We start from the raw sequence: 24,242 nt of genomic DNA, 5'->3' as shown, positions 1-24,242 counted from the left end.
TGGAAAATCATCTAATATTCTATGGTATTATCTGTAACCAATCAGAAGTGGAGCAACCAGCAGCAAGATGCTTAGAAAGGTAATAAGAGGATTTACCGGCTTTGTATAATGTACAGTAGTTAGAACAGCTTTGTGTTTACAAAATGTTCCAGTTAATTACTAAGCAGAAAAAACTGATTCCTCCACCATTACATGGGAGACCTATTTTCTCTATTAAACTCCCAAGGTTAAAGAGGCTTTCAAAACAATATACAGTATAAGCAATACTTAGTATACTAGATGTTCTGAAAAAACGAGAGTAGTCTCCTACAACAACAAATATATACACAGACATCATAATGCTTTCCGCTGGGAAACTTTTGTAATGCTGTTAGGCTATTTGTAGCCGATGCAGCCAATACTTGTATTCCACCAATGTAGGCACCACCACCACCATACCTGTTACTTCAGAACATAGGGGAGAATGCGATGCAGAGTAATGCCGCGTATAGACGTTCGGAAACTCCGACAACAAAACCGTGGATTTTTTTCCGACGGATGTTGGCTCAAACTTGTCTTGCATACGCACGGTCGCACAAATGTTGTCGTAAATTTCGAATGCCAAGACCGTGGAGACGTACAAGACGTACGACAGCACTATTAAAGGGCAGTTCAATACCAGTCGTGTTAGTAGAAGTTTGGTGAGAGACGATTTGCGCTTTTCAGCCTCGTGCTTTTCAGTCCTTTACAGCGTGACGAATGTGCTATCTTCATTATGAACGCTAGTTTTACCAGAACGAGCGCTTCCATCTCATACTTGATTCAGAGCATGCATGGAATTTTGTGCGTCGGAATTGTCCATACACGATAGGAATTTACGAGAACGGATTTTGTTGTCGGAAAATTTAAGAACCAGCTCTCAAATTTTTGTTGTCGGAAATTCCGACAGCAAATGTCCGATGGAGCCTACACACGGTCGGAATTTCCGACAGCAAGCTCCCATCGAACATTTGTTGCCGGAAATTCCCGACCATTAGAGTAAATATAGTCAAAACCAGTATATTAGTCTTGGGTTAGCCTTGATGTCCTGGAGGAACTGTTTATCATGGGTTAACAAAAACTAAAAGTCCAACATAGAGAATCAGACTGGCCCTTTAAATGGCCACAGTAGGATAGGAGAACATCAGAAATGTAATACAAAGATGTAAGGTGCCAGAGACCCATGAAGATGTAAGGACAGTGCAGAATTTAGTTTGCTGGCACCCACTGAAAATGTACAGGAATACGTTCCTGACTACTCAATGAAGTTGATTTACTAAAGGTAAATAGGCTGCTCACTTTGCAAGAGAAGTTGCGCTTTGAAAGGGAATGTGCCCCAGAGCTTAGTGAATGCAGTGAAGTTTCACTTTGCAAAGAATACCCAATCACAAGACAGCATTTTTACTTGCACATGATTGGATGATGGAAGTCAGCAGAGCTTCACCTCATTCACTAAGCCCTTGGGCAAAATCCGTTGCAAAGTGCTCCTACCCTTGCAAAGAGAGCAGCCTATTTGTAAATCAACATTTATGTCTCCAAATATATCTATATCGTATATCTCTCAAAGACTCTAATGCCAAGATCTTTCCCTGGCAGCTTCTATCTCTGTCCCACAATTCCATTACCAACATGACACGCTCTCACAGGTAGATCCATTAGTTATGTATTATACAGTAAAGTGTACAGCAGTTAGACAGTGACACAGTGGGGGTTATTTACGAAAAGGCAAATCCACTTTGCACTTCAAGTGCAAAGTGCACTTGAAATTGCACTGAAAGTGCACTTGCTATAAATCTGAGGGGTAGATCTGAAATAAGGGGAAGCTCTGCTGATTTTATTATCCAATCATGTGCAGACTAAAATGCTGTTTTTTATTTTCCTTGAATGTCCCCCTCGGATCTACAGTGACTGCACTTCCAGTGCAATTTCAAATGCACTTTGCACCTGTAGTTTGCACTTGTAGTGCAAAGTGGGCTTGCCTTTAGTAAATAACCCCCATCGGCTTGGCTTTGTCAATGGTACAATCACGTCACAGGCTTTTAGAGCAGATATCTCAACCCCAAATTTCCCCAAATAAGTCAGGGAGGGATCAAACTCAGCTGAAATATCAGCTTTAGGTGGGACTGACCTATGGGGTGAAGCAAAGCATTCCAAACATATGATTTTCTCCTTGTTTTATTGATGAAGGGACACTCTACGAGCCATCAGCTGTTTGAGTACAATCAAACTACAGTATAATGACCCTTTCATCTGTCTGACTGGAAAAAGCAAACCGTTTAGCAGTATTTACTGAAGGAAAGCCCTGTTATTTTATCTGCTTGACTTGCCGCAGGATACACCCTTGTTTTAGGCATTTTGCCAGAAGAAGTACACGGTCTAAATACTGAGTCAGCTCCGTGCATAAATTGTAAAAGCGCCTTGATCAATGTAAAATGACTGACCTTGCAAAGTAGCCTTGTCTTCTCTCTTTCTTTTCTTCTTTGCTGTCCATGATGAAAAACCGTGAGGAGCTCCGACAAGTTCCCGAGCCAGGCTGTCACTGCATCATGTCCACTAGGGTTCCTCCTGCCGTAACAATACAAATATGAATTAAAGTCAGGGAGACGACAACCTGTTTCCAGTATAATCAGACATGAACTGTATCCCTTCACAGAAGCAGTTATAAACTTTACCCTGATCACATGGCACAGGATATGTGCCAACAGAAAAATAAACCTGTGCAGAGAAAAACAAACACGTGGTAAACAGACATTATTTTCTTATTGTGCGATACTGCAGGTATCTGAATGAGAACGGCTCAATCAACTTACCACCAGGCCTATGCAACCTTTAGTTTGTTCTGACCTAAAAACATGCAACTGAAAATGATATTGTTTGACATGTGAAACAGTCTGTCAGTTCAAATTTCAGATATTCACTAATAACTTCTAATATTTTGATACAAGGCCTTAAAGGGGTGAGTGAGTGAGTGAGTAAGTGAAAAACTTATAGAGTGCAACAACTTGCGAACTGAATCGCCTCTGGGCGCTGTTTCCATTTCTTCTATAAGGAAATCCTTTACCTCAGAAGAGATGAGTTTTAATCATTCTCCTGAAGGTCAAGTGGTCCGACTCCAGTCGGATGGTGGTTGGTAGTGCATTCCACAGTCGAGGTCCTTGGACAGCAAATCTCCGATCTCCTTTGGATTTGTATCTTGCCTTGGGTATTTCCAGTAGGTTTTGATTGGTGGATCGCAGAATGCGTTTTGGGTTATGGGTTTTTATTTTTTCGCATAGATATTGGGGAGCTTTTCCTTGAATACACTTGTGTGTTAGGCAGAGTGCCTTAAAAGTGATTCTGTCTTTCACCGGTAACCAGTGAAGAGATCTAAGCGAAAAGGAGATCGACTCCCATGGTTTTTTTCCAGTCACTAATCGAGCGGCCGTATTTTGAACGACTTGCAGACGAGTGATTTGGTATTTGGGAAGTCCTAAATAAAGGACATTAGCGTAGTCCAGTCTGGAATTGATGATTGTTCCCACCACGACTGCAATGTCCTTTTTAGGGATAAAGGGGGTAAGTCGGCGTAGTAGGCGCAGCAGATGATGGGATCCGCTGACTACTGACCCTATTTGTGCATCCATAGTCATGTAGGAGTCGAAGGTGAGGGTCCAAGTTGGGGTGGAGTGACTTTTCCGGTTAGCGTGAAACAGGAGAAACAGGGTTGTAAAGGTTTGTTTTTTATTTTCTAAATAGGTTCCTTTAGTGCATTGTTGGATCACTGAAGCCTCGTACACACGACCAAGGAACTCGACGGGCGAAACACATCGTTTTCCTCGTCAAGTTCCTTGTTAGGCTTTCAAGGAACTCGACAAGACAATTTTCTCCATTCCCGTCGAGGAAATAGAGAACTTGCTCTCTTTTTGGCTCGTCGAGTCTCTCGACAGTTTCGTAGACGAAAGTGTACACACGACCGGTTTCCTCGGCAAAAAAATATCTCCCAGCAAGTTTCTTGCTGGGTTTTGCCGAGAAACTCGGTCGTGTGTACGAGGCCTTACCTTTTCCTTCGATTTCCCTTCGAAATGTTTGTTTACTTTGTCTGAATTTCTCACTTCCTGTTTCTCCGCAGTAAGCTGTTCAGTAATCTGTTCTGACTGACTAAACACCGCTCTGATGATGGTGTGAAGTTTACTGAGGAGGAAAACAGGAAGTGAGAAATTCAGACAAAGAAAATAAACATTTAGAAGGGAAATCGAAGGAAAGGGTAAGTGAACCAACAATGCACTAGTTTAAAGGAACCAATTTAGAAAATAAAAAAACTATCCTTTACAACCCCTTTAAAGCGGCAGTAAAGTCAAATTCAATTATTTATTTTTTATTAACCACTTAAGACCCGGACCTTTAGACAGCTAAAGGACCCGGCCAGTTTTTGCGATTCGGCACTGCGCCGCTTTTACTGATAATTGCGCGGTTGTGCGACGTGGCTCCCAAACAAAATTGGCATTCTTTTTTTCCACAAATAGAGCTTTATTTTGGTGGTATTTGATCACCTCTGCGGTTTTTTATTTTTTGCGCTATAAACAAAAATAGAGCAACAATTTTGAAAGAAATGCAATATTTTTTGCTATAATAAATATCCCCCAAAAATATTTAAAACATTTTTTTTTCCTCAGTTTAGGTTGATACGTATTCTTCTACCTATTTTTGGTAAAAAAAATCGTAATAAGCGTTTATCAGTTGGTTTGCGCAAAATTTATAGCGTTTACAAAATAGGGGATAGTTTTATTGCATTTTTAATATTTTTTTTTTTTTTACTACTAATGGCGGCGATCAGCGATTTTTTTCGTGACTGCGACATTATGGCGGACACTTCGGACAATTTTGACCCATTTTTGGGACCATTGTCATTTTCACAGCAAAAAATGCATTTAAAATGCATTGTTTACTGTGAAAATGACAATTGCAGTTTGGGAGTTAACCACAAGGGGGTGCTGATGGGGTTATGTATGACCTCATCTGTGTTTCTAACTGTAGGGGGTGTGGCTGTAGGTGTGACGTCATTGATTGTGGTTCCCTATTTAACCACTTCAGATCCGCGCTATAGTAAAAATACGTCTGCAGCGCGGACCTGAAGTGCCAAGTGGCCGTGTTTAAACGGCCTGCCGTTTCTCTGCTGAAAGCGCGTCCCCGCGAGCGCGCTTCTGCAGAAAACTGTGTTGGCCGTGTCCCTCGGACACAGCCAATCACAGATCGTGCTGAATGGCCAATCACAGCGGCCATTCAGCATTCGATCTAGCCGTCCAATGAGAGATGATCTCGAATGTAAACAAATGAGATCATCTCTCATCGCCGGCTTTCTCTCCTTACACACAGACCGCGTGTGAGGAGAGAAAGATTACAGTGCTCGTTACAGCGATCGTTACAGTGAAAAAAAAAAAAGTGAGTGACACAAACACTACCCACAGTCCCTGCCAGTGCCACCTTCCAGTGCCATCAGCCAGTGCCACCAGCCAGTGCATTCTCATCAGAGCCACCTGCCCCTGCCATCAGAGCCACCTGCCCCTGCCATCAGTGCCACCTGCCCCTGCCATCAGTGCAATCTGCCATAAGTGCAATCTGCCATCAGTGCCACCTGCCAGTGCCACCTGCCCGTGCCATCTGCCCGTGCCATCTGCCCGTGCCATCAGTGCCGTCAGCCATCAGTGCCATCAGTGCCATCAGTGCCACCTGCCATCAGTGCCACCTGCCATCAGTGCCACCTGCCAGTGCCACCTGCCCGTGCCATCTGCCCGTGCCATCTGCCCGTGCCATCAGTGCCGTCAGCCATCAGTGCCATCAGTGCCACCTGCCATCAGTGCCACCTGCCATCAGTGCTACCTGCCATCAGTGCCATCTGCCCGTGCCATCTGCCAGTCCCATTTGCCGTCAGTGCCACCTGTCAGTGTCATCAGTGCCACGTGCCATCTTTTGTCATTGCCAACGATGGCTAAAAGATCTTTTTCACTTACGGAGGCATACGAAATTATTGCGGCCGACGAGAGCAACGGGGAGCTCTGCGATTCGGATTCCTCCGCAAGGTCAGACGCCGGATCTGATGTTGACTATGAGCCGGTAGTTAGCAGTGAAGAGGAAGAGGAGGAAGAGGAGGAAGATGAGGAAGAGGAAGAAGAGGAAGAAGAGGAGGAAGAGGAAGAAGAGGAGGAAGAGGAAGAAGAAGAGGAAGAAGAGGAGGAAGAGGGTCCACCCGCCAGACGAAGGCGTATTGCTAAGGAGGCAGTGCCATCCACCAGCACCGCTGTGCCATCCACCAGAACCGCAACACCTCGTCAAGCAAGGTCACGTACCAGTAGGTCCCATGCCAGCCTTCCCTTCAGTACCCCTTGTGGCTTCCTCCTAATTCAGGAGAAGCCAACATTCCCCCTTTCACTGCCCAGCCAGGAGTCCAAGTGGACACAGAAAATTTTGCCCCAATATATTTTTTCAATTTAATTTTTACTGAGGACATGCTTGCCTCAATTGTTTCCCAGTCCAATCTCTATGCCCAACAATTTATTTCCAGTCACCCCACATCCTATTATGCCCATCCCTTCCAATGGAGACCCGTAACAGTGGAAGAGTTTAAAAAATTTTTGGGCCTCGTATTCTGTATGGGACTAAACCACAAAAACGAAATACGTTCATATTGGTCAAAACGCCCCATCTACCACATGCCCGTCTTTTCCTCAAAAATGCCCAGGTCCAGATATCAAATGATCATGCGATTCCTACACTATAGTGACAATACCCAGTGCCCTCCCCGAGATGACCCAAATTTTGACAAACTTTATAAAATTCGGCCACTACTAGATTATTTTTCCCAAATTTTCCCCCAGTTGTTTACCCCGGACCAAAACATCTGTGTTGACGAGTCCCTTGTAAAATATTCTGGCAGGCTCGGCATAAAGCAATTTATTCCCTCCAAAAGGGCCCGCTATGGAGTGAAGCTCTACAAATTATGTGACCGTGCCACCGGATATACCTATGCCTTCAACATATATGAAGGAAAGGACAGCCAGCTACACCCCCCTAATTGCCCAGACTATGTAGGAACCAGCGGGAAAATTGTTTGGCAACTCTTAAACCCGCTCATGGAGAAAGGCTACCAATTGTATGTGGACAATTTCTACACAAGTTTGCCCCTTTTCCGAAACCTGTATAGAAAGAAGACACCCGCATGCGGCACCGTACGGTCGAACCGGAAGGGCTTTCCTCAAAGCCTCGTCACCAAGAAGCTAAGAAAAGGGGAGATGGCGAGTGCACGCAATGAGGAAGTTCTGGCCGTGAAATGGAGGGACAAAAGGGATGTGTACGTGCTTTCTACCATCCACAACAATACATGCGTTACCATCAGAAGGAGGAATGGGCAAATCCAGAAACCTAAATGTATCCACGAATACAATAAGTTCATGGGGGGTGTCGATTTCAATGATCAAATGATCGAGCCCTACCTTTCCACAAGACGATCATACCAGTGGTATAAAAAAGTTTCCATTTACTTATTCAATTTGGCCATGTACAACACCTACGTATTATATCGAAAATCCACTCCAAGACCCAAATCCTACCTTTATTACCAGGAGGAAATCACCACTGCCCTTTTATACCCCAGCAACCCACCAGCAACCATTCGATCCGATGTGGTAAGCCGACTCTACGAGCGCCACTTCCCAGATAAAATCCCTCCAGGACCAACAGGCCGAAATTCCCAAAAGAAATGCCGGGTGTGCTCCAAAGAAGGAGTGAGAAGAGACACCCGTTTTTATTGTGCCCAATGCCCTTCCCAACCAGGCCTCTGCATAGTTGGCTGTTTCCGCCGTTATCATTCCTTACTAAATTATTAGTCACTTCCTGCCATTTACCTTTACACCCCTTATGCCTCTGCTTGCTCTGTATTTGACCCTGGCTTGTTATTTGACCACGATTCTGCCTACCGATTTTGTTTATACCTCTGCCTGATATGGAACTGACCCTGGACTGTTATTTGACCACGCTTATGCCTACCGATTCTGTTTATACCTCTGCCTGATATGGAACTGACCCTGGACTGTTATTTGACCACGCTTATGCCTACCGATTCTGTTTATACCTCTGCCTGATCTGGAACTGACCCTGGACCGTTTGACCATTCTTTTTGCCTGCCTCTTGGACTGATCTTTTACCCTGCCAGTGGACTAGTGGGATTCATAGCACAGGGGTCTCACATGTGAGGGGCTCCAGAATTGTTTTTCTGGATGAAGAAAACTATTGTTTTTGTTTTCTCATTCTAGATTAGGGTCTGGTTGCCCGGAGGCTTCAAAGAGATTTGGGTGGGAGAAGCCTCTACCCCTGTCCCCATTCTGTCCTGAACGAGGCCCTACTTCTGCCTGCTGCCTGTAGGACCTATGCCATCATGCCTGTTGCCTGGACAATTGCATTTTCTTTTGCTGACCAAGTCCCTGCCTGCTGCCTGGACCAGTGCTATCGTCCCGTGGACAACTGCGCTACTAAAACCACAGGTACATTTTTTGTTTACCCTTTGCTTAGCATAATGTATTTTGGGGTGTAATTCTTGTCATGTGTATGCTATGTGTCCCTAGAACACCTGTTGGTCTTCCTTGCATGTTGGGCCTCTGTATGTGGTCAGGCTGTGAAAAAGTCCCACACATGTGGTATCGCCATACTCAGGAGGAGTAGCAGAATGTATTTTTGGGTGTAATTTTTGCTATGTACAGGCTATGTGTTGGCAATATCTTATAAATGGACAACTTTGCATAAAAAAATTGCGTTTTCATTTTTTTCCACATTTTCCAAAAACGTTTGGAAAAAAATGAATCGTTCAAAAGACTCATTATGCCTCATAGATTATACGTTGGGGTGTTAGCTTTCCAAAATGGGGTCACTTTGTGGGCATTTCCATTGTCCAGGTGCTCCAGGGCCTTCAAAAGTGTAATAGGTAGTCAACATGTTAGATGTGTAATTTATGCTCCTAGAACACCTGATGGTGCTCCCTGCATATTGGGGCTCTGTATGTGGTCAGGCTGTGAAAAAGTCCCACACATGTGGTATCGCCATACTCAGGAGGAGTAGCAGAATGTATTTTGGGGTGTAATTTTTGCTATGTATAGGCTATGTGTTGGCAATATCTTATAAATGGACAACTTTGCGTAAAAAAATTGCGTTTTAATTTTTTTCCCACATTTTCCAAAAACGTTTGGAAAAAAAATGAATCGTTCAAAAGACTCATTATGCCTCATAGATTATACGTTGGGGTGTTAGCTTTCCAAAATGGGGTCACTTTGTGGGCATTTCCATTGTCCAGGTGCTCCAGGGCCTTCAAAAGTGTAATAGGTAGTCAACAAGTTAGATGTGTAATTTATGCTCCTAGAACACCTGATGGCGCTCCCTGCATATTGGGGCTCTGTATGTGGTCAGCCTGTGAAAAAGTCCCACACATGTGGTATCGCCATACTCAGGAGGAGTAGCAGAATGTATTTTTGGGTGTCATTTGTGGTATACACATGCCATGTGAGAGAAATAACCTATTACAATGACAATTTTGTGAGGGGGAAAAAAAAAATAAAAAAAATATTCATTTTGCAAAGAATTGTGGGAAAAAATTACAACATCAAAAACCTCATCATGCATCTTACTAAATACCTTGGAATGTCTACTTTCTAAAAAGGGGTCATTTGGGGGGTATTTGTACTTTCCTGGCGTGTTCAGGGCCCCAAGAAATGAGATAGGCACCGGTACAACAGGTGTGATAATTTTTTTATGATTTGCACCATAGCTTGTAGACTCTCTAACTTTCACAAAGAGCAAATAATATCCACTAATTTGGGTTATTTTTACCAAAGACATGTAGCAGTATAAATTGTGGCCAAAATTTATGAAGAAAAATTAATATTTTGCTAAATTTTATCGCATAAACTAAGAAAAATTCATTTTTTTCAAAATTTTCCGCCTTTTTTCATTTATAGCGCAAAAAATAAAAAGTCCAGAGGTGATCAAATACCACCAAAAGAAAGCTCTGTATGAAAAAAAGGACAAAAAATTCATTTGAATACAATGTTGTATGACTGAGTAATTAACATTCAAAGTGTGAGAGTGCTGAAAGCTGAAAATTGCTCCGGGAACGAAGGTGGTTTAAGTGCCCAGTAAGCAAGTGGATAAGGGAACACACGATCGATGACGGCGCCACAGTAAAGAACGGGGAAGCTGTGTTTACACACAACTCTCCCCATTCTTCAGCTCCGGGGACCGGTCCGAAGCTCCATGACTGTGACCGCGGGACCCACGGACCCGATCGCCGCTGGAGTCCCGCGGTCACAGTCATGGAGCTTGGGTCCCCATACAGTCTACCTGAAATGGCCTCCCCTTTTTTTTGCAGCCATGTTGAGGGGACCTTTGATAAAATATCAAGGGTGTAAACAGACAACCTCTGCTGCACTAGACAGTGAATGAATGGGCAGTGCTCTAAAGGCTTCCAGTTCCTTCACAAACTGAAGCATAGTAAACCAGTTTATTACGCTTCAGTGTTGAATAGACACAGTAAGTGATCAGTGCCGGTCGCTCACTGTATTCATTTAGGAAAGGAAGCAGTTGGTAAATAGGACATACACTGATTACAATAATAAAAGCAACACTTTTGTGTTTGCCCCTATTTATCATGAGCTGAACTAAAAAATCTATTAGCTGGATTCAGGAAGAAGTGCCTAACGTTAGGCAGGCGTAGCATATCTCATATACGCTACACCGCCGTAAGTTAGAGAGGCAAGTGCTGTATTCACAAAGCACTTGTGTCCTAAGTTACGGCGGCGTAGTGTAAATGTGCCGGCGTAAGCGCGCCTAATTCAAATTGTGAAGAGGTGGGCGTGTTTTATGTAAATAAAGCATGACCCCACATAAATGACGTTTTGAACGAACGGCGCATGGGCCGTCCGTGGACGTATCCCAGTGCGCATGCTCCAAATTACACGCCCCTAGCGGCCAGCGTAAATAGACAGCTAAGATACGACGGCGCCGGCGGTCGTAGTTTAGCAAGATTTAAGCGTATCTCAATATCTCTACCTCAATCTGGCTATATGACTTTTTCTATGTACACAAAAGGACTGTTTCTCTCAAATATTCTTCACAAATCTGTCTAAATCTGTGTTAGGGTGCGCTTCTCCTTTGCCAAGACAAACCATCCACCTCACAGGTATGACATATCCAGATGCTGATTAGACAGCATGCTTATTGTATTGTACACGGTTTTACTGTATTTGGGGGGTCCGGGGGTCAGTATCTGGTGTGACCACCATTTGCCTCACACAGTGCAGCATGTCTCCTTTGAATTGATCAGGTTGTTGATTGAGGCCTGGGGAATGTTGGTCCATTGCTCTTCAATGGCTGTGCATAGTTGCTGGATATTGACAGGAACTGGAACACGCTGTCGTATACGCCAATCCAGAGCATCCCAAACATGCTCAATGGGTGACATGTCCGGTGAGTATGCTGGCCATGCAAGAACTGGGATGTTTTCAGCTTCCAGGCATTGTGTACAGATCCTTGCCACATGGGGCCATACATTATCATGCTGCAACATAAGGTGATGGTCGTGGATGAATGGCACAACAATGGGCCTCAGGATCTCGTCACGGTATCTCTGTGCGTTCAAAATGCCATCTATTAAATACACCTGTGTTCGTTGTTCATAGCATACGCCTGCCCATAACATAACCCCACATTCACCATGGGCCACTCTATCCACAACGTTGACATCAGCAAACCGCTTACCCACGCAATGCCATACACGCTGTCTGCCATCTGCCCTGTACAGTGAAAACTGGGATTCAACCATGAAGAGAACACCTCTCCAAAGTGCAAGATGCCATTGAATGTGAGCATTTGCCCACTCAAGTCGGTTACGACGAACTGCAGTCAGATCGAGACCCGGATGAGGATGACGAGCATGCAGATGAGCTTCCCTAAGACGGTTACTGACAGTTTGTGCAGAAATTCTTTGGTTGTGCAAACCGATTGTTGCAGAATCCATCAGTGTGGCTGGTCTCAGACAATCTTGAAAGTGAAGATGCTGGATGTGGAGGTCAAAGGCTGGTGTGATTACACGTGGTCTGTGGTTGTGAGGCCAGTTTGATGTACTGCCAAGTTCTCTGAAACGCCTTTGGAGACAGCTTATGGTAGAGAAATAAACATTCAATTCAAGGGCAACAGCTCTGGTGGACATTCCTGCAGTCAAAATGCCAATTGCACGCTCCCTCAAAACTTGCGACATCTGTGGCATTGTGCTGTGTGGTAAAACTGCACATTTTAGAGTGGCCTTTTATTGTGGCCAGCCTAAGGCTGGGTTCACACTACTACACTACTTTCATCCTACTTTGCTCTGCTACATTGGTCCTACATTTATCCTACATTGGTCCTACATCCATCCTACTTTCATGAACAGGATACTACTTTGGTCCGACTTCAATGATATTCAATGGGCTGAGGTAGGATCAATGTAGGACCAAAAGTAGTACAGGGAGCATTTTCAAAGTCGGACCGACTTGTGTAGGACCAGTTAAGACAGCTCTCAAACATTGATTTTCACACGTCATGCTACATGAAGCTCCCAATGTAGGACCGTTTGTCGGACAAGTGTGAACCCAGCCTAAGGCACACCTGTGCAATAATAATGCTGTCTAATCAGCATCTAGATATGCCACACCTGTGAGGTGGATGGATTATCTCGGCAAAGGAGAAGTGCTCACTGAGCCCCCTTTCACACTTATACGACTTGTCCCCTGATTTTGGACTGCAAAATCGCATGACAAGTCATTCGCCATGATTTTCAATGACTACCATTCATATTGGCATGACTTTAAGTCGTGCCAACTTCAAAGTAGTTCCTGCACTACTTTTTTTCTGAAGTCGGATTAACGGATCTGACTTTGGCATGCGACTTGTGCATAAAGGGGAACACCACGCCATTTTTTTTTTAAAACCGGCATGGGTTCCCCCTTCATGAGCATACCGGGCCCTTTGGTCTGGTATGAATTTTAAGGGGAACCCCAAGCCGAAAAAATGGCGTGGAGTCACTCCAGAATCCATACCAGACCCTTACCTGAGCACCAGCCTGGCTGGTCAGGAAAGGGGGTGGGGATGAGTGAGTGCCCCCCTCCTGAGCCGTACCAGGCCGCATGCCCTCAACATAAGGGGTGGATGATTTGGGGCAGGGCCCCCCACCCCAAAGCACCTTGCCCCCATGTTGACGAGGACAAGGGCCCCTTCCCGACAACCCTGGCCATTGGTTGTCGGGGTCTGCGGGTGGGGGGCTTTTTCAGAATCTGGGAGCCCCCTTTAATAAGGGGGCTCCCAGATTCCGGCCCCCCACCCAATGTGAATGCGTATGGGGTACATCGTACCCCTACCTATTCACCTGGTGGAAAAATGTGTCAATAAAAAAAACACTACACAGGTTTTTAAAGTAATTTATTAGGCAGCTACGGGGTCTTCTTCCGAGTTCGGGGGTCTCTTCTGTGATCCACTCTGTTGATCGGCAGGTCCCTGCCATAACCCTGCAATAACCCGCCCCCTACCCATGACAGCCGATCATATATCAGATACGTGATCCAGCTCAGAGCGGCTGACCAGCAGAAGTATTTTTGTGTGAGGCAGTCTGCAACTGGTTAACAGGTCCTATTCTGTGGACAATTTTGCCTTCAAAACGTGATGGCGGATCATTTTTGCTGTGCCAAAGCATTGCAGCTGTTGCATGTACACCACATCTGCTGCCTTTGCAGTTTAAGGGGGAACAGTTGAGGGGTGGTAAAAACATGACTCAACCACGTGTTTTTATTACATCTCAAAAGCATAAAAAATTGTTAGCTATAGTGTTTGTTTTCTGGTACAAACAATGGCTATACATGTTGCTGCATGTTTCTACTGGAGTACATACATCTTTCCCTGTGTCTTTATTACATGAGGCTTTGCATGGTAAAAGTGGGGTCAATCTGACAGCATACTTTGTGCACTTCAGGATTAATAGGAGTTTACAACAATTTAAATATAAAATTCGTGGACAAAGTCGCAATGACGAAACGCATAGGGATGTGGCTGTACGGCAACCAGAAGTGACATTCCAGCGGGGTTACATCGGTCGGGTGAAAAACTAGGAATATCATGTTGTGTCCACCAGGATCTGGATGTGCCAGTTTACAATTTGTACATGTGTTTTTATATTGGAAAAAATGTGAGTTTAATGTTTGAAGGATTTGTTTCAATAAATTAACCGGTATTTATACATATTGCACTCGGAGTTCTTTTTTCTCCTACATATGAGTGGTCTGTGATTCACATTCAGTTTACTGAGGCTCCATTCTACAACCCAGTGGAGTACAATGCTCATTTTGCCAAACATGAGAATTGCGGAAAATGTTTCTGGTGAGTCTGAACCCAGTGGTGGCACGTTTATCATATGGTGTGGTGTAGAGATTTTCAGGGTTATAACTTGATCATCACAGACCAATTATTGGAAGACACTTTATCTTCTTTTTTTTATGATACACAAGGACTTTATATATTAATTGGGACTTTATTTTATTAGTATTATTCTTTTTCACGTGGTGATAAGTCACTTTTTTTTTGGTGTTTTATATTGTTTATGCACTTGACATGTTGAATAGTTGACTGCTTTCTTTCTTTATCACTGCTGTTTATCATATCTATTTTGGTGAACCTTTTTTTAACAATTTAAATGTGTATGCCATATTTGTAGGGTAGATGTATAAGCAAACAACTTATTAAAGCGGAGTTCCGGCCACAATTTTATTTTTTAAATATAAATACCCCTGTAATACACAAGCTTAATGTATTCTAGTAAAGTTAGTCTGTAAACTAAGGTCCGTTTTGTTAGGTTGTTACAGCATTTAGACACTTTATAAAATAGAAATTGACTGGGGCCATCTTAAGTGTGGGCATCATGAAGCCAGACTGTATGACTTCCTGGATTTCAGCCTTGCAGATCTCGCACATGCTCAGTGCTGCACAAGCAATGTAATCGTTTTCAGATCAGGTTTCAGCACATGTACTGTCCAAGTCACATGATTCTTTGAGACTGGGGAGTGCACAGACTCCTGGAAAGTTACACCCACTACATTCCCAGGAGTCTGTGCGGTGTAGGTTAGGAAGCTTAAGCACCTAGGTGCAGGAAGAGGGAAGATTAACTATTCTGCCTAGCAACAACACTTTGAAGGCATCTAAAAAAAAAAAAAAAAAAATCTTAAAGGACTAATGACATTTTTTTAAAACTACTGATGTAATGTTATATTTATGGGTGGAACTCCACTTTAAATAGTGTATATGAAAGTTGTGAGCTTATAAAAAAAAAACACACAAATCCTACCTAACAACACAACTTAAACCAAGTGTACTGTTTTTTTATTTAAGTCATATGAGGTTTACTGAGCTGTGTGTGTTTAGTGAGTTGAACTGTCAACATTATAATAAGCCCAAGGACAAACTGTTTATGGCGAGTCTCCTCTGATATGCAGTTTTTAGTTATTTTAAAACATAGTAGGTCCTAATAAAAGTTTGATATTGGGGTGAATACGGGTAAAATGCATTTTCATTGGCAGAATAATATTCTTTTTGGGTTATATATAGGAAGTTGAATGTTTATAGTAACAGGCATTTTTACATGAACAGATATAACAAAATGTTGTTAATGCTACTTAAAGCGGATCTCCACTCTAAAGTGGAGTCCCGCTGATCGGAACCCTCCCCCCCTCCGGTGTCACATTTGACACCTTTCAGGGGGGAGGGGGTGCAGATACCTGTCTACAGACAGGTATCTGCACCCACTTCCGGCCCTACGATACGGGCAAAGGACGGGTTTTTTCCTTGCTTCCCGTCCGTCCCCCGTTGTATGCTGGGAACACTCGGCTCCCAGCACACAGCGGGAGCCAATCGGCGGGCGCAGCGCGACTCCCGCATGCGCCGTAGGGAACCGGGCAGTGAAGCCGGAGCGCTTCACTTCCTGGTTCCCTCACCGAGGATGGAGGGGGGAGCAGCAGGGTGACGAGCGATCGGCTCGTCATCTGCTGCGATCGGCGCTGGACTCCAGGACAGGTAAGTGTCCTTATATTAAAAGTCAGCAGCTGCAGTATTTGTAGCTGCTGGCTTTTAATATATTTTTTTAGTGGCACATCCGCTTTAACAGACCAAAGACGGGCAAATAAGAATAAGAGAAGCTCACTGTTAGGGATTACATATGTTTTAAGTTTGATCCAAAAGACTTTATTGACTGATGTTTCCATTGGGTCACAGCCCACCTTTATCTCTTCTTATTTAATATATATACACACACATATATATATATATATACAGTACAGACCAAAAGTTTGGACACACCTTCTCATTCAAAGAGTTTTCTTTATTTTCATGACTATGAAAATTGTAGATTCACACTGAAGGCATCAAAACTATGAATTAACACATGTGGAATTATACATAACAAAAAAGTGTGAAACAACTGAAAATATATTTCATATTCTAGGTTCTTCAAAGTAGCCACCTTTTGCAGCAGACACATCTCTAGAACTGTTAAGGGGAGACTGTGTGAATCAGGCCTTCATGATAGAATATCTGCTAGGAAACCACTGCTAAAGAAAGGCAACACGCAGAAGAGACTTGTTTGGGCTAAAGAACACAAGGAATGGACATTGGACCAGTGGAAATCTGTGCTTTGGTCTGATGAGTCCAAACTTGAGATCTTTGGTTCCAACCCCCGTGTCTTTGTGCGACGCAGAAAAGGTGAACGGATGGACTCTACAAGCCTGGTTCCCACCGTGAAGCATGGAGGAGGAGGTGTGATGGTGTGGGGGTGCTTTGCTGGTGACACTGTTGGGGATTTATTCAAAATTGAAGGCATACTGAACCAGCATGGCTACCACAGCATCTTGCAGCGGCATGCTATTCCATCCGGTTTGCGTTTAGTTGGACCATCATTTATTTTTCAACAGGACAATGACCCCAAACACACCTCCAGGCTGTGTAAGGGCTATTTGACCAAGAAGGAGAGTGATGGGGTGCTGCGCCAGGTGACTACCTCTTGAAGCTCAACAAGAGAATGCCAAGAGTGTGCCAAGCAGTAATCAAAGCAAAAGGTGGCTACTTTGAAGAACCTAGAATATGAAATATATTTTCAGTTGTTTCACACTTTTTTGTTATGTATAATTCCACATGTGTTAATTCATAGTTTTGAGGCCTTCAGTGTGAATCTACAATTTTCATAGTCATGAAAATAAAGAAAACTCTTTGAATGAGAAGGTGTGTCCAAACTTTTGCCCTAGGTTCGACTCAATTGATGACAATTTATTTGTTTACATTAGACAAGCAGGTCCCTCCACACATGTGTCCCCTTTGGCCACCGCGGGGGTTCCTGTCTGGTCCCGCCCGCTGTATCCCTTTGGCGGACCTTTTTAGGTGAGCAATCTAACCTGTGGTTTCCCCTTTTTTTGTTTACACTGTTGTTTTTTTTTTTATTCTGCAACTGTCTTGTTTGTGCTTTGAATAAAAATGTATACATTTTTAATATCCTCATCCTATTTTGTAACTCTGTACCGGTATCGCAATAGTCCTAACTGGCCCTTTTCCCCTTCTTGGCTCTTTGGTTCGGGGACCTTAGACCCAAGTACCCTATATCTTGATCTCAAGGATGATGGTACCCCCCCCCCACTATAATATTAATTTATTTTACCCCTGAGGCTCTTTTCAAATTATTTAAGGTGGATAACACACCTGGGCCCCTGTATGGTGGCTTGTGACTGGCGCTTGGCCGCGCCTCCAGCATGCCGCCTACTCATTACTCCTCAGTCTACCTGGGGAGCAGCCTCTCTTTTATTGAACATTACCAATCCGTATCTTAGTCCTTACTAGTTGGTGTGACCCTAGGGTCGAATTGTGGCGATAAGGCCGGGCATAGTCTGGACATGAGCTCACGTCTTGCCCTTTTGCGTCGTTGGTCTGATTACCCTCAGACTGGACGCAGCAACTCAGGACCTTTCTCCAGACTGAGAGCTTAGTCTGCCCCAAGGCAAACCATCATTGCAGGGACATACGCTGCTTTCTCTATTATTATTTCAAGCATCTCTTCAGCCCTACTGTATATAGTTAGTGTGTTTATCAACACACCTGCCCCAACAGGTATGAAATCTAATCATTATAGGTTAGACCATTATATGCTCGCCATCCAACGTCCACAAGCAATGCCCTAGGCCACCCTTGTGTCTCTTCTCCAACAGGCACCTTTACCATATATACATTATTATATGTTTTGTATTTTTATTTACACAGTAATATACTGCTTATATTTGTACATTCCTTCTATGCTCTTATTGACCAGGTTTATTGCTCACCATCCCCTGCTATTTTTTGGGGGTCGGCACGGCGGTTCCAGACACCCTCCTTCCTTCCTTTCCCTCTCCTCCCTTTCCCCCTCCTCCCCCCTCCATCCCTCCCTCCGTCCCCCAGTGATCTTGGGCCCGTCCTCGTGACGTTTATGGCTCCCCTCCCGGAGCTGTATCTCACGCGGCAGTGTCTTAGTGCGGGTCTCCGCCCCTACCATTCTGACACTGACGCATGACGCAATACGCGCATCCGCGTTGACGTCATGCTTACGGCCCCTTCCCAGTGACGCTGCAGCACGGCTTCTGCCTGCTTGGATCGGCGGCACTGGTTGTTTGGACACATAAATAGGACCTCCTACCTCCAGTGATTACCATCGCCGGACCCCGGGACTGCTGTGGCTCTACCCAGCCCAGTGTAAGTTTCCCCTTTCCCCTTCCCCTTCCCATTGTATGAACAGAGGATCATCATTTCTCCCCCTGACAGGACCGGGAGCTGTGTGTTTACACACACAGCTCCCTGTCCCGCTCTGTAACGAGCGATCGCGTGTGCCCGGGGGCGATCGCGCCCGCCAGGCACGCGCACAGGAGTCGGAGGCGAGTGGCCTGCGCGAGAGCCGACGTTATATAACGAGCTCTCGCGCAGGGGAGCCGACTTGCCGCCGTAATATGACAGTGGGCGGTCGGCAAGCATGTAACCACTTAAGACCCGGACCATTATGCAGATTAAGGACCTTCCCCCTTTTTGCGATTCCGCACTGTGTCGCTTTAACTGACAATTGTGCGGTCGTGCGACGTTGCTCCCAAACAAAATCCTTTTTTCCCACAAATAGAGCTTTCTTTTGGTGGTATTTGATCACCTCTGCGGTTTTAATTTTTTGCGCTATAAACAAAAATAGAGCGTCAATTTTGAAAAAAATGCAATATTTTTTACTTTTTGCTATAATAAATATCCCCAAAAAATATATAAAAATAACGATTTTTTTCCTCAGTTTAGGCCGATACGTATTCTTCTACTTATTTTTGGTAAAAAAATTGCAATAAGCGTTTATTGATTGGTTTGCGCAAAAGTTATAGCGTCTACAAAATAGGGGATAGTTTTATGGCATTTTTGTTAAAAAAAAAATTTTTTACTAGTAATGGCGGCTATCAGCGATTTTTCATGACTGCGACATTATGGCGGACACATCGGAAACTTTTGACACATTTTTGGGACCAATGTAATTTTCACAGCGAAAAGTGCTATAAAAATGCACTGTTTACTGTAAAAATGTCAATGGCAGTGAATGGGTTAACCACTAGATGGCGCTAAGGGGTTAAGTGTGCCCTAAGGGAGTGATTCTTACTGTAGGGGTGTGTGGCTGTAGGCGTGAGGTCACTGATCGTCGTTCCCTATATCAGGGAACAGACGATCAGTGTCACTGCCACACAAGAACGGGGAAGGTGTGTTTGCACTCACCTCTCCCCGTTCTTCAGCTCCTGTGACCGATCGCGGGACACCGGCAGCGATGGGGTCCGCAGGTCACGGAGCTTCGGACCGGGTCGCACGCACGCGACCCACGGCTGGGCTCTTAAAGGCGACTTACAGGCACGTGCCTGTGCCCAGATTGGTGGTAGCTAAGTCAATAAGATTGACACAAACTTCTGACACGTAGAAGCAAAAGAAGCAGCAAAAGGAAAAATCACTGAACTGCATCCTCACAAACGTATGCATCCATTTACACACAGACTCTCCTAATAAGCTTTCTCAAATCTAACATCAAACATACTAAGTGCAAGTGACCTTTAAAATAAAAAGGGACTTCTTTTGTCCAATGTTTATATTTGGAAGCCTTGTTAAAGCTGAACCTTGTTTATCAAACTCTGGTCGCCCTTTTACCATTTTATTATGATATCCCTTGGTTGTACACAATGGTTTTTATCATTATCAGACCTCCAGCGTTTAGCTGGTTTATACAGTCAGGCTGGTCCGACTTGTATTACTTACTCAGCAAGGCTTATTAGATTTTCTTCTCCCCATTGACTGTTTATATTTTACAGATATTGACCATGGATTAAATTCTGCTAAAATCAACTTTGCAGTTAACACGATTATATTGAACTAATTTGATGCATAATTACTATCATTCCTGCACTCTAACTGACTTTGTAGAGACAATCATGGAGACTTATTGCCACATACTGTTTAACCACTTAAGACCCGGACCTTTACGCAGGTAAAGGACCTGGCAGGTTTTGCGATTCGGCACTGCGTCGCTTTAACTGACAATTGCGCGGTCGTGCGATGTGGCTCCCAAACAAAATTGGCGTCCTTTTTTTCCCACAAATAGAGCTTTATTTTGGTGGTATTTGATCACCTCTGCGGTTTTTATTTTTTGCGCTATTAACAAAAATAGAGCGACAATTTTGAAAAAAATACAATATTTTTTACTTTTTGCTATAATAAATATCCCCCAAAAATATATAAAAAAACATTTTTTTCCCTCAGTTTATGCCGATACGTATTCTTCTACCTATTTTTGGTAAAAAAAATGTATAGTGTTTACAAAATAGAAGATAGTTTAATTGCATTTTTATTAATTATTTTTTTATTACTACTAATGGTCGGCGATCAGCGATTTTTTTCATGACTGCGACATTATGGCGGACACATAGGACAATTTTGACACATTTTTGGGACCATTGTAATTTTCACAGCAAAAAATGCTATAAAAATGCATTGTTTACTGTGAAAATTACAATTGCAGTTTTGGAGTTAACCACTAGGGGGCGCTGTAGGGATTATGTGTGACCTCATATGTTTTTCTAAGTGTAGGGGGGCGGGGCTGGACGTGTGACGTCATTGATTGTGTTTCCCTATATTAGGGAATACACGATCAATGAAGCTGCACTGTGAAGAACACAGCTCACACACAGCTCTCCCCGTTCTTCAGCTCCGGGGACCGATCGCGGGACTCGGCGATCGGGTCCGTGGGTCCCACGGCCGCGGTCCACGGCTGGGCACTTAAAGAGGACGTACAGGTACGTGCCTGTGCCCAGCCGTGCCATTCTGCCGATGTATATCTGCAGGAGGCGGTCCTTAAGTGGTTAAAGGAGCATAGAACACTTACCATACATGGTTACACTGGGACTATGGAATTAAAGTGACACTAAACTGAGATTTAATACTGGACTTCTGGAAGATTTACCCCCCCCCCCCCCCTTCACGACCAGGCCAATTTTTGCGATACGGCGCTACGTTACTTATCTGGTGTTAACTGACAATTGCACGGTCATGCAACACTGTTACCAATTAAAATGTATGTTATTTTTTTGCCACAAATAGAGCTTTCTTTTGGTGTTTTTTGTGCTATAAACAAAAAAAATTGAAGAAAAAAACCCCAATATTTAAAAATGTCTGCTATACAACAAAAAATCGAGTTTCTTCATAAATTTAGGCCAATATGTATTCTGCTACATATTTTTGGTGTAAAAACCTCAATAATCGTTTACTGATTGGTTTGCGCAAAAGTTATAGCGTCTACAAACTATGGGATATTTATTATACAGTAAAACCTTGGTTTGCGAGCATAATTCGTTCCAGAAACATGCTTGTAATCCAAAGCACTTGTATATCAAAGCATTTTTTTTACAGGGTACAAAAGAGAAGAGAGGCAACTCTAATGCCGCGTACACACCATCGTTTTCTGCGATGGAAAAAAACGTCATTTTCAAAAACGTCAATTTAATTGACCGTGTGTGGGCAAAAACGTCGTTTTATGTCTTCTAAAAAACGACAGAAAAAAATTGAAGCATGCTTCAATTTTATGTGTCGTTTTTGGCCGACGTCGTTTTCTGTGTTCTAAACATTGACCGTGTGTACGTAAAAACGTCGATTTAAGCCCGCGCATGCTCAGAAGCAAGTTAGGAGACGGCAGCGCTCATTCATGTAAAACGACTGTTCAGAATGGAATCAGCACATTCGTTAAGGTGTTTTTCAGCTTATAGACAAGAAAACAAAATTTAAAGCACAGTCACTGAAAATCACGAATCGTATCTCACCAAACTTTTACTAACACGCAGCAACACGATATCAGCAAAAGAGGCCGTCTTCCGCATGGAAACGACCCTTTATAGTGACGTCGTGCGTGATTGACGGAACTGCGCTGTGCTAGAGCGTTGTGAAAAAGCGATGGTGTGTATGCTACGTCGTTGTTCAAATTGAAGTTTGAAAAATGACGTTTTTTTAAAGCACATAAAGCGTCACATTTTTCCATCGCAGAAAACGATGGTGTGTACGCGGCATTAGTGTAGCAATAAGTTGCTAAATGTTGTACCTTCATTAAATGTAACCATATTGCTACACTTAGAGGCTCCTCTCTTCTTTTTATACTCAGTGACATGACTGTACTCGTATATCAAGACATCGCTTGTATATCAAGGCAAAATGTATTAAAACATTTTGTTTGTCTTGCAAAACGCTCTCAAACCAAGTTACTCTCAAATCAAGGTTTTACTGTATTAATAATGGTGACGATCAGCGACTTAAAGCAGGACTGCGATATTGCAGCGAGCATTCTGACACTAACTGACACTTTTGACACTTTGTGGGAACCAGTGGCACTAATACAGTGATTAGTGCTAAAAATATTAACTTTCACTATACTAATGACATTGGCTGGGAAGGGGTTAAACATCTAGGGCGATCAAAGGGTTAAATGTATACCTAGCCAGTGTTTTTGTGTACTTTGTGTGGTGCTTTTACTAAGGATGGAGCCCTGCAATGTTTACATAGGCAGAGCTCCGTCCAGCCTCTCTTCTCGACGTTCAGCGGGTGCCAGTGAACATCTATTGGCCGGCACCCGTTGATCGGCTTCTGCTGTGACTAATCACAGCAGTAGGGATGAGCTTCGTATTCGAGTCGAACTCATGTTCGACCGTTCGTCAAATTACAAAAGTTTTGGGCCGTTCGCGCCAAATTCGAGTTGCGTTTCACTGTGTAGAGGATATATACGCATCCCAGGTGTTGTATATATATTTATACACTGTATAGTTTAGCTAGATCAGCTCTTCCTAATTTACTGGCAGGCAGGTGATTGTGCTAGCTGCAGTATTCTCACGTGGTGTATTGCCTGTGTCCTCTGCAGTGTGCACCATAAAGCTACGTGGTGTGTGTACTGCCTTTGTCCTCTGCAGTTTGCACCTAAAGCTACTTGGTATGTACTGCCCGTGTCCTCTGCAGTTTGCACCTAAAGCTACGTGGTGTGTACTGCCCGTGTCCTCTGCAGTTTGCACCTAAAGCTACGTAGTGTGTGTACTGCCTTTGTCCTCTGCAGTTTGCACCTAAAGCTACGTAGCGTGTACTGCCCGTGTCCTCTGCAGTGTGCACCTAAAGCTACGTGGTGTGTGCACTGCCTGTGTTCTCTGCAGTGTGCACCTAAAGCTACGTGGTGTGTATACTGCCTGTGTCCTCTGCAGTGTGCACCTAAAGCTACGTGGTGTGTACTGCCTGTGTCCTCTGCAGTGTGCACCTAAAGCTACGTGGTGTGTGTTCTGTCTGTGTCTGTGCTATTTTTCTCAATGATTTTCATCCATATTGCAGGGACCAGACATTACATTAAAGCCGCAAGCAGTTTTAAATTACTTTTTTCTTATAGTAATCTCATTTTGTGCAGGGACAGTTCTAAACACGTGCCACTTCACTGGCATACTATAGACACCCAGCAGGTACGATATTTAAAGGATTTTTTTTTATTTAAGCATCATTAAAATCACTGCTCCAGAAAAAACGACCGTTTTTAAAACTTTTTTTCCATTGATACATGTTCCCTGGGGCAAGACCCGGGTTCTCAGACGTTTTCA

General features: G+C 43.7%; 1 protein-coding gene across 6 annotated transcripts in view; it reads right to left on the bottom strand.

Moving 5' to 3' along the window:
• NCOA7 (nuclear receptor coactivator 7) overlaps window positions 1–24,242 on the bottom strand; it is a 224,283-nt gene that overhangs the window by 156,072 nt on the left and 43,969 nt on the right. For 5 of the 6 annotated variants that reach the window (XM_040350372.1, XM_040350368.1, XM_040350375.1 and 2 more), the window contains exon 2: window positions 2,460–2,583. In XM_040350372.1, coding sequence (XP_040206306.1) covers window positions 2,460–2,509 — 50 coding nt within the window. In that variant the 5' untranslated portion in view covers window positions 2,510–2,583. Of the gene's footprint in view, window positions 1–2,459; window positions 2,655–24,242 lie in introns of those variants that run through there. The other variant, XM_040350370.1, reaches the window with a different exon arrangement.

The sequence above is a fragment of the Rana temporaria genome, chromosome 4, assembly GCF_905171775.1.
Source record: "Rana temporaria chromosome 4, aRanTem1.1, whole genome shotgun sequence".
NCBI classification, from domain to species: domain Eukaryota; kingdom Metazoa; phylum Chordata; class Amphibia; order Anura; family Ranidae; genus Rana; species Rana temporaria.
Note: the sequence above shows the minus strand (reverse complement) of the source record. Positions and strands in the feature narration are given on the sequence as shown.